Source organism: Helianthus annuus, chromosome 4 (genome assembly GCF_002127325.2).
Source record: "Helianthus annuus cultivar XRQ/B chromosome 4, HanXRQr2.0-SUNRISE, whole genome shotgun sequence".
Classification (NCBI taxonomy): Eukaryota; Viridiplantae; Streptophyta; class Magnoliopsida; order Asterales; family Asteraceae; genus Helianthus; species Helianthus annuus.
The window spans coordinates 199,414,393-199,425,013 of record NC_035436.2 but is presented as its reverse complement, the minus strand read 5'-3'; the positions used below and the strand labels follow the sequence as shown (position 1 = coordinate 199,425,013).

The 10,621-nt window shown below is 44.6% G+C and overlaps 1 protein-coding gene across 1 annotated transcript; it reads right to left on the bottom strand.

Moving 5' to 3' along the window:
- Nucleotides 1-215: 215 nt before the first annotated feature.
- On the bottom strand, nt 216-2,684 carry LOC110934164. Its single transcript, XM_022177352.1, has one exon. The coding sequence runs from the start codon at nt 2,682-2,684 to the stop codon at nt 216-218; it is 2,469 nt and encodes an 822-aa protein (XP_022033044.1).
- Nucleotides 2,685-10,621: the final 7,937 nt, after the last annotated feature.

The following is a 10,621-nucleotide window of genomic DNA, read 5'->3' as shown; positions in this document are numbered from 1 at the left end:
CAAATGTTTCTAAGTGTCTAAGACACTTACCTGGACCTCTTTTCTCATTATTCCCTGCAAATCTTTAGCGATGTACTCCTGCAAACGACTCAAACCACAAACAAAGACCCGAAAAAAAAAACTAACAAAAATGAAACTAACTACTCTAAAAACGGAAAATAAAGGAAGATACAAATTATACAAACTCTACAAATGAATTGCAACTTCTCACATACTTATGGAGGATCATGGAGATGCAGATCACCTCCAAACATATTCTCGCGGGCTGTAGCACCTCTATATGTATCGCCCAAATCAACCCGAAAACCCTTATCTCTTTCAAAACCTCTCAATTCTTCATCTAGCGTTTTGAATCTACATTCCCCATATTGAAGTCTATCCCCACACTGAGGTTTGCTCAGTGTCTTAATCCTAGATTCTAAACGCTCCACTCTCTCCTCCAATTCCTCTAACTTTCTATCCGGTGGGTCCCCACACTTAAATCCTGTCATTTTCTCTAAGCTCGCATCACTAACGTCCTTCTTCTCATCTCTCTCGTCATTCTCACACTCCCCCGCTAACGAAACTGCCTGCACTCTATCACCAGGCCCTCGCGAATTCATAACCTTAAAAACTACCGATTCCTCGCCCGCTCTAAGTGTGATGGTGCCTAAAAAGACATCTATGAGAGCTTTAGCGGTATTCAAAAACGGGTGTCCTAAGATTAACGGTACGTTTTCATCGGCTTCCATGTCGAGAATGACGAAGTCAGCCGGAAAAACGAACTTGTCCACCTTAACAAGCAAATTCTCAACAATTCCCTTCGGGTGTTTCACGGACCTATCAGCTAAGGACAATGTCATTCGAGTAGGTGAGAGCTCGCCTAAGTCTAGCTTCTCATAGAGAGAAAAGGGCATCAAATTAATGCTAGCACCTAGGTCGGCTAAGGCTCTAGTGTTCGTGTGACTACCGAATAGACAAGGGATAGTGAACACACCTGGATCGGTAAGCTTTTCGGGTAACTTGTTTGAGACGATGGCCGAACACCCTCCATGCAATGGGACATTAGACAACTCACCTAATTTCTCCTTATTCCTAAGAAGGTCCTTCAAAATTTTTGCATATTTTGGCATGGACTGGAGTGCCTCTATAAACGGAAGATTAATCTTCAATTGCTTGAAGATATCTAAGAACTGCCCGTATTCCCTCGAGTATTTTTGATTCTTAAGGCGCGAGGGAAACGGAACATACGCATGATTCACATAGGGTGAAGGTCTAACGTCTATGGGCTTTTTCTCAACTTTCTTCTCACTTTGAGATTCACCGGGCTGTGCGGCACTTGCTGGGCTTAGCCTCTTTTGCACTTTGCCGGGAGCCTCCAACTCTATCACTTCATCTATAATGTCTCCATCCTCATCGACCTCTCTCCCTTCTACACTCGGGTTCCCTACGGTTCTGCCACTACGAGTGGTAATGGCTTTTACATGAGCATTCGGGTTAGGTTGGGTGTTAGCTGCAAACTGACTGGGTAATCTTTCATCTAACTTCCTAGACATATCACTTACAACCCTAGAAAGGTCTTGGACCGCAGCTTGGTGATTCTTGAGCATAAGATCATGTTCACTAAGTTTCTTTTGGGTAATTTGATCCCTAACAATTAGTTGACTCATCATGGACTCCATTCTTTCCATGCTACCCCCTAAATCGAAACTTGAACCTTGACCTGTTTGAACCTGAGTGTTTGACCCCCCATCCTTGACTTGCCCATTTAAGCCCCCACTGAAAAGCGAACCTAGACCTCTATTTGGATTTTGGGCAATTTGAAAACCAGGAGGTCCATTTGAGCGAAAATTGTTATTATTGTTAAAATTATTATTATTACTTCGCCAACCCGAGCCAAGATTATTGTTACCCAACCCGCTAGACTGACCTCTACCGAACCCTCCTCCTACGTAGTCGACCTGCTCCTCACCAACAAGTAATGGACACGCATTCGTGTCGTGAACCCCTCGACAATACTCACATTTGTCTATCTTAGCCCTAATTTCTTTGAGTTCCCTAGACATATTTTCCAAAACAGAGGCTAAACTAGGATCCATTGTGACATGGTTCACCCCTCGGGCGGGTGTACTAGTAGTGGTGTGGGAATTACCACTTTGATACCTCTGATCGGATCGTGCTTGGGATTGAGACTGAGCAAATGCCTCAAAACGCTCTCTACACTCAGCTACTGTAAGAATACCCATCATGTGCCCCCCCGCATTAGTGTCGAACCTATCACGAGTCTCTTGGGTGAGACCGTTATAAAATTTCTCACATAAAGCCCAATCAGAAAGACCATGCTGGGAGCAACAAGCACAAAGGTTTTGGAAACGCTCCCAAGCAAGGTAGTAAGGCTCGTCGGGCTCCATGCGAAAAGAGTGGATTTGGTCCCTAAGGCGTGCGGCTTTGGCGGGCGGGAAATACTTGTTCAAAAAGGCTTGACGAAGCCCCGCCCAAGTGGTAAAGGTACCGGTTGGTTGAGAGTCCAACCAAGTAGCCGCACGGCCAGCTAATGAGAATGGGAAAAGCTGTAGGTAAGTGGCATCGTTGGGTGCACCGTGAAGGCTAAAGGTAGCTAGCATCCTAGAGAAACGGTTAATGTGGGCCGGGGCGTCCTCATCATCTCGGCCATGGAATTGGATACTATTGGTGATGGCTTGCATGGCATATGATGGAATCTGCCATGAGTTGTCATTAACTATTGGTGGGACGGTGATGGGTGAAGCAAGGCCGGTAAAATCCTGAGTGGCCTGCTGATGGACGGTTTACCTAGGGTTGGCCATTGGTTCTACGGTTACTAGATTGCTAGAGGTACTAGAAGTAGGGCTTTCGGGTGGGGAAACCTTAGGTGAACGGTTTGGTGAAGGTGGAGGGGTGGGTAACGGGGTGGAATCGAAATTGGGAAAACGAGAAGAGGATGAAGAAGCAACCTGAGGGCCTTGGCCCAACTGAGATGATGACTGCTTGACTGGTGGTGGTGGCCCGTGCGAGCGCAGATGTGGCATCCACTACAAGCAAAAACCTGAACACATGAAAAGCAGACAGAAGTTACTACGACTCAAGATGAAAACAAAAGACACAAAACAAAATAAAACACGTAGCATGTATTTGTCACTGAAATCTATCAAAGCTAATGAACGCGATTGCCAAGAGTCCCCGGCAACGGCGCCAAAAACTTGATGTGTGCTAAACAGACTATAAAAATTAACTAAGTTAGACTCTCTAAGCTAGACACTACAAAGCTTTAAATTTATAAAACAGACTCTCTAAACCTAAACCACACAACCGGCAAGTGTACCAGTCAATGTAGTACAGCCTAAGCAAGTCCGAGTATCGAACCACAAGACTCTATGTATCACGCAATTAGACTCTGACAGACGCTGACAGACACGACTTAAGTTGTTTTAATTGTTTGGGGGGGGGGGGTTACTGAAAACTAATGAAATCTATATTAAACTACTAAATTAACTAGAATTAGACTAGAGATGAATAAAGACTGAGAACTTTTCTTATATGAGAACACGACCACCTAGACAAGAATCCTGGATTGTTTTTAAGAGATTACCAATTAAGTTAAATGCACGAGTTATGGAACCGGGATCTTAAAATACTAAACCTATTAAGAACCAACGAGGCCCCTCGACCCTTCTCAAGGAGAAACCTGTGGAGCTACCTAGGCTGTTAATCTTACCGGTTATTAGATTCCTTCCCAGGTTGTCTAATTATTGTGTAAGTACCCTAATGTTGACCTATTCTTTCCCAATCCTAGATCTAGGGTAGTTTGAAATAATAGATTTGACTTGATAGACTAATAAGACCGACAGGTAAACCAAGACATAACCTTTCCCAAGGCCTATCTAAAGCAATTCGTCGGGTAAGACCTACCAATAGCCCCTCACTTCCCAGTTATTAGGACTAGTAGAACACTAAGACCTAGCAGATTATTATTATTTACTTCTAGAGATGATCGGCCGATTTTCCCTAAAGAATTAAGATCTATTACATGATATAGACACTCACCAAGATCTAAACCCTAGCATGACTCTATGTTGTGATATAGACCGTCACTAAGAATCATACGAAGCAAATAACAATAATAAACCAAATCAAAGCACGCATACACATCAAATCATTAAATCAAACCTCTTACTAAACACAATCACCCATAACAATCGTGCAAATAACGAAAAAAGGTAAAATCTTTATATTAATCCATTCATCAAGTCTAGGTGGTTTATGAAATTAGCCAAGCATCTCAGTAAATGAAAACAAAACAAAGATGTCTAAAACAGAATTCATTGTAACAGAGTTCAACAAAAGTAATCGATAAAACAAGGGATTAGAAAACCCGATTGATTCTTCGATTCTTCAATCTCGACTCGTACCAATGATTCCCTTGCCTTTGGATCTCCAATTGTCTCCAAAGAATGCTCTCCGAATGCTTCAAAGTCTCTCAGATTCGTTACTAGGGTTTCTGTTCAGTTTCTTGGTAATTAGAAGTCAAACCCTAATTCGAAAGTCAAATCTGGTCAAAATAGGGACCCTCGCGTGACGCGAGGATGGTGTGGCGTCACGCGGCGCCTCAAAGCCTGATTTCTTGATTTTTTTTATTATTTTCCGATTTCCAGCTTCTCCGACGCGTGTACGAATCCCGTTTTTCTTCCGAACTGCTCGTTTTTCCTCGTTTTTCAACACTTTAAGCTACGGGACCTGAAATCAAAGCTTAACGTCAGCAGTATCATAGTTCTAACCTAAAACAGACTCAAAACGACTGAAAACTGACCAAAATATACACTATAAACATATGTACTTTTCAGTACATCACAGCCACACAGATATATCAAACCCCTGTGATAGACAAATGTATTGAAAGACAAACTCTTAGAGGAACTGTTTGTGTTTTCCCTTGCATTATAAGTTTGGTACATGGAGTTAATATTCAACACCGCAGGCTTCGTAGTTATGTTAGGCTCCTTGTTGATTTTCGTTTACGTATTGTTGCTGACTTAAACAGAACCGATTCTGTTTTCGATACGGGTCAAATTTTTGTTACACCACCCTACTTTATTAGAAATGTTAAAAGCGTTGCATCCTTTGGTGACGAGGTATCTCATTGTCCAATGTTTTTACCTGTTATACCAAGGATTGGTGGCTCTACTTTCAGGCTTATAACAACTTTTCCACTAGTCACATCATTGTATAAGGCTCACTCTCTCCATTTAATGTCATGTTACTTAACGGCAAAATACTTTTATGAGTGCATAAAAGATGGTATTGAGGTATTAGCAACCGATGCATGTAATGTTAAAGCTCTTTATAATAGAGGTCAAGCATATAACAGTTATGGGCAACTTGAAGGTGCAGTGTCAGACTTGATAAGTGTCACACCCCCAAAATCCACCCGCGGAATACCACCGCTCGGGAGCGTGACTGACCAGGATCAAGCCATCAATCATATCAAACCATAGCAATTAATAATAGAAGTAGTTAATATAAGTCACCATGACATGATTGATGTTTCAAAAACCAAACACTGTTTTAAGTAGCGGAAGCATAGTAAAGTAAATCCAAATAGTTTTACGAGTTATGAGTTCAACATCATCACGATCCATCTGCCCACAACGACCTGCTCTTCCCTGTGCAAGCTCCAAGTATACCTAAGGTCCTGCAAGGCATGCAGCAAATAATCAACAAACTAGTTGAGCGAGTTCACAGAAAGTAAGTTCATTGTGTAATGCATAAGTATAGCTAGTGGGGGCTTCCCATACTAGTGTGTAATAAAGGTGGGGGCTTCCCATGTTCATCCTGGTTAATGAGGGCTTCTCATTAACGGTACTTACTAGACTAACATCCGACCATGTGTTCTTCTTTACCGAGAACAGGAATACGTACAGGGTCACGTAGGCTTTACGTGACGTGCCCTTCCCCGAGGACAGTGGTACGCGTGGGGGCTACGTAGGCTTTACGCAGCGTGGCCTTCCGACCTGGAAGCCAGTGAATGGTATTGGGTTACGTAGGCTTTACGTAACGTGTCCTTCCCGACCCGGGAGACATATGGCAAGCATACTGGGTTACGTAGGCTTTACGTAACGTGTCCTGACTAACCTGAGGACGATGGTCTATAGTCTGGTATATGCGTAAGTACGAGTAACTCATTTTACAGTAACAAATCCAACCCAATTCCCAACCCGGGAATCCCATGCCTTGGCTGTGTGAACTCACCTTGGTTTGCTCGGCAGATACACAGAAAGTACAAGTAGCAAGTAAATGATCACTCACGTCCTATCATGGTTATTATACGAGTCAGGTTCGTATATAGCACGTATATAGTAATCACGTATAGTCATGGCAAACATGTACGCACGTAAACAGATAAGACATAGCCTGTGAGGATCCAATTGTTCTAAGTCCATTCATACCCGGCCCAATGACATAAGCAGCCCAATAACAAAACAATCCAGATTCTCAATCGGCCCAAATAGCAAACACAAACAAGTCCAATAATAAACAGTCCACAGTTCAAATCGTTGGGCTCAATAGATTGGGCCCGTGACAGTGAAGGCCCAACAGTGTGCGTGTAAACGATGGTCTCGAGTCGCAACGGAGATCTCGAGTCGCAACCGGAGATTACGAGTCGCAACAGCTGGTTGCGAGTCGCAATGGAGATCTCGGTTCATCATGGTCTGGTTACGACTGATCATGTGCTGGTTACGAGTCGCAACGGGACTCGCAACCGTAGTCTCGACTTGTGCTGGCTTGGTTACGAGTGGGATTCTGACTCGCAACTATGGTCCCGACTCGCAACCAGGTGTCGAAATCGCGTATGTAACTGATTTCCATAATTCCTGCATTGACTATTCCGTGATTCTAGCAAACATCTACGGCAGTTTCGAAATCAGATCAATCACAGAAATTTATCATCAGTTAATTCAGATTTCATGCATATTCATAACAATTCAAGAACATCAAACCGGCAATTTAATTAGTAATCATGCATATGAACAATAGTAACATTCATAACAATACATACATTCTAACATGGATCCCGATTACCAACTCTACCCGATCAAACAATGTCCAACAGCCGATTACTAACTACTCGGTGCTTATATCCAAAACGTCAATTATTGTGATCATGTTTAGCATACATGAGTCGATTAACAAAACTAAATCAATTATCACCCCAATCAATACATCAACAAGAATTCTCGGTTAAGCAACACCAACATACAAAACCATACGATAACCATTTAACAAGCAATCTAATTATCAAGCACTAACCGGTTGGATTGAAGGTAGAGGATCGATTCGTTTCACAAGCTTCAAAGTGTGTGTGTGTGTGCCGTCGGGTTCCAAGCAAGCCGAGAGAGAGCAAAGCTTCTAGGGTTTGTGTGTGTGTGTTTGTGATTTGCAAAAGTGGTGAAACAAGCCCCTTGTTCCGGTTTTGTGTTGCGAATGGGGAGTGGGCCGAGCCCACTCGGTTGTCTAATGGACCCGAGAACAAGGAGTGGCCCCAAGGGCTTTGTGTGGCCGGTTTGTGTAGTTTGGGCTCGTGCAACACATAACATTCATACATACACAACACACGTAAACAATTATTCATTTAAAATCATATAATTCAGTTCTCATGAGCACGTAACGTTACATCAAAGCATGTCTAAAGTTCGAGTTGTCACATTATCCCCAACTAATTGGAAATTTCGTCCCGAAATTTGGTATGCACTCACTGAGGAAGCTAGGTAAACTGTACTGTTCACTGGTTTTCCTGGGGTGTCACATCCTCCCCCCGTTGATCTGGAATTTCGTCCCGAAATTCCGAAGTAGTAGCTTCAGCCTCAGTAGTGGTTGCCTTGTTCCCGAATAACTGGGGGTACTTTTCTGTCATCCTGTCTTCGCGTTCCCAGGTGTACTCTGGGCCACGTTTGGAGTTCCAACGAACTCGGACAAGAGGGATTCTCTTGTGTTTGAGGACCTTCACATCCCGGTCCGTGATTTCTACTGGTTCCTCAACGAACTGCAACCGCTCGTCGATAGTGAGTTCCTTGAAAGGAATGATAAGATTTTCATCTGATAGGCACTTCTTTAAGTTCGATACATGAAAGACATTGTGAACTGCCCCGAGTTCAGCTGGTAGGTTCAACTTGTAGGCTACCTTGCCAATCTTTTCTATGATTTCAAATGGTCCGACGTACCGCGGATTCAGTTTACCCCGTTTGCCAAAACGAACCACACCCTTCCAGGGTGAGACTTTCAATAAAACCCGGTCCCCGACCTCAAATTCCAATGGCTTTCTACGCTTATCCGCGTAGGCTTTCTGACGGTCGCGTGCTGCCGCCATGCGTTGTCGTATTTGTGCAATCTTTTCTGTGGCGTCCACAACAATCTCTGGACCCGTGATCTGACTATCTCCCACCTCTGCCCAACAGAGAGGTGACCGGCATTTACGCCCGTACAATGCCTCGAATGGAGCGGCTTGAATGCTGGTATGGTAACTGTTATTGTAAGAAAACTCCACCAAAGGGAGGTGCTTTTCCCAGCCGTTGCCGAAGTCGATAACGCATGCCCGAAGCATGTCTTCAAGTGTTTGAATCGTACGCTCAGACTGTCCATCCGTCTGAGGGTGGTATGCTGTGCTCATGTCTAATCGTGAGCCGAAAGATTTATGCATTGCTTGCCAAAGTTCTGACGTGAATCGTGCATCGCGATCCGAAATGATAGATGTGGGCACCCCGTGCCTCGAGACAACTTCTTTAAGATATACGTCTGCGAGAGTGGAGAACTTATCCGTTTCCTTAATCGGCAGGAAGTGTGCAGACTTGGTGAGTCGATCAACTATGACCCATATCGTATCGTTCCCACGCTGGGATCTAGGTAGGCCTGTAACGAAATCCATGGAAATTTCTTCCCATTTCCACTGAGGTATCTTAGGCTGCTGAAGTAGGCCAGCTGGTTTCTGATATTCGACCTTGACTCTCGCACAGGTCAAGCACTTTCCAACGTACGTAGCAATGTGGGCCTTCATACTAGGCCACCAATAAGTAGTGCTGATGTCGTGGTACATTTTATCCGACCCTGGATGTACCGAGTAGCGAGACTTGTGAGCTTCATCCATAACAAGTTCGCGTAAACCGCCATAAAGTGGGACCCAAATCCGGCCCGTTACGTAATAGGCGCCGTCTTCCTTCTGTTCCATTTGTTGTCGTGAGCCGCGTAAGGCTTCAGCCTTGACGTTTTCGGGCTTCAGTGCTTCTGTCTGAACAGCTCGTATCTGAGCAGGAAGGCTAGACTGAATCGTAAGCTGTAGCGCTCGCACGCGCCGTGGCAAAGTGTCTTTTCGACTAAGGGCATCAGCCACAACATTGGCTTTGCCTGGATGGTACTTGATGGCGCATTCGTAGTCATTAAGTAACTCGACCCATCGTCGTTGACGCATGTTCAAATCCTTCTGCTTAAGAATATGCTCGAGACTCCTGTGATCGGTGTAAATCGTGCACCTGGTACCGTACAGGTAGTGTCGCCATATCTTAAGCGCAAAAACAACAGCTCCCAGCTCTAAATCGTGCGTCGTGTAGTTCCGTTCGTGAACCTTGAGTTGACGAGAGGCGTAAGCAATAACCTTGTCGCGCTGCATTAACACACATCCCAATCCCCGAATGGATGCATCACAATAAACCACAAAGTCATCCGTGCCCTCTGGCAATGAGAGGATAGGTGCACTGCAAAGTCTATCCTTTAGGTGCTGAAAAGCAGTCTCCTGGGGCTCTCCCCAGCGATAGGTAACACCCTTCTGTGTCAGTAACGTAAGCGGCTGAGCAATCTTCGAGAAATCCCTGATAAACTGTCTGTAGTAACCTGCCAGACCCAAGAATTGGCGTATTTCTGTCGGTGTACGCGGTGCAGGCCAGTTCCTGATCGAATCTACCTTGGATGGATCGACATGGATCCCATCCTTGTTCACCACGTGGCCTAGAAAGTGGACTTCACGAAGCCAGAAGTCGCATTTAGAAAACTTAGCGTACAGCTGTTCCTTCCGAAGGAGTTCCAAAATAAGGCGAAGGTGCTGCTCGTGTTCCTCCTGACTCTTGGAGTAAATCAGGATGTCGTCGATGAAAACTATGACGAACTTGTCTAGATAGGGTTTGCACACCCTGTTCATAAGATCCATAAATACAGCAGGCGCGTTCGTTAACCCGAATGGCATGACGAGAAACTCGTAGTGACCGTAACGAGTTCTGAATGCAGTCTTGGAGACGTCCTCATCCCGGACTCTCAGCTGATGATAACCAGACCTCAAGTCTATCTTCGAGTAGTAGCACGACCCTTGCAACTGGTCGAATAAGTCGTCTATGCGTGGAAGAGGATAACGGTTCTTCACCGTCACCTTGTTCAGTTCCCTGTAGTCTATACACATCCTGAACGTACCATCCTTCTTTTTCACGAAAAGTACTGGAGCTCCCCAAGGCGAAGAGCTTGGTCGAATGAAACCCTTTTCCAAGAGCTCTTGTAATTGCTTTGACAATTCCTCCAATTCCGATGGAGCTAGGCGATATGGTGCGCGAGCTATGGGTGCTGCTCCTGGAGCGAGCTCGATCTGGAATTC

What these genes read in the sequence shown, in the direction of transcription:
- LOC110934164 (XM_022177352.1), bottom strand. Translation starts at nt 2,684, where the DNA reads ATGCAAGCCATCACCAATAGTATCCAATTCCATGGCCGAGATGATGAG.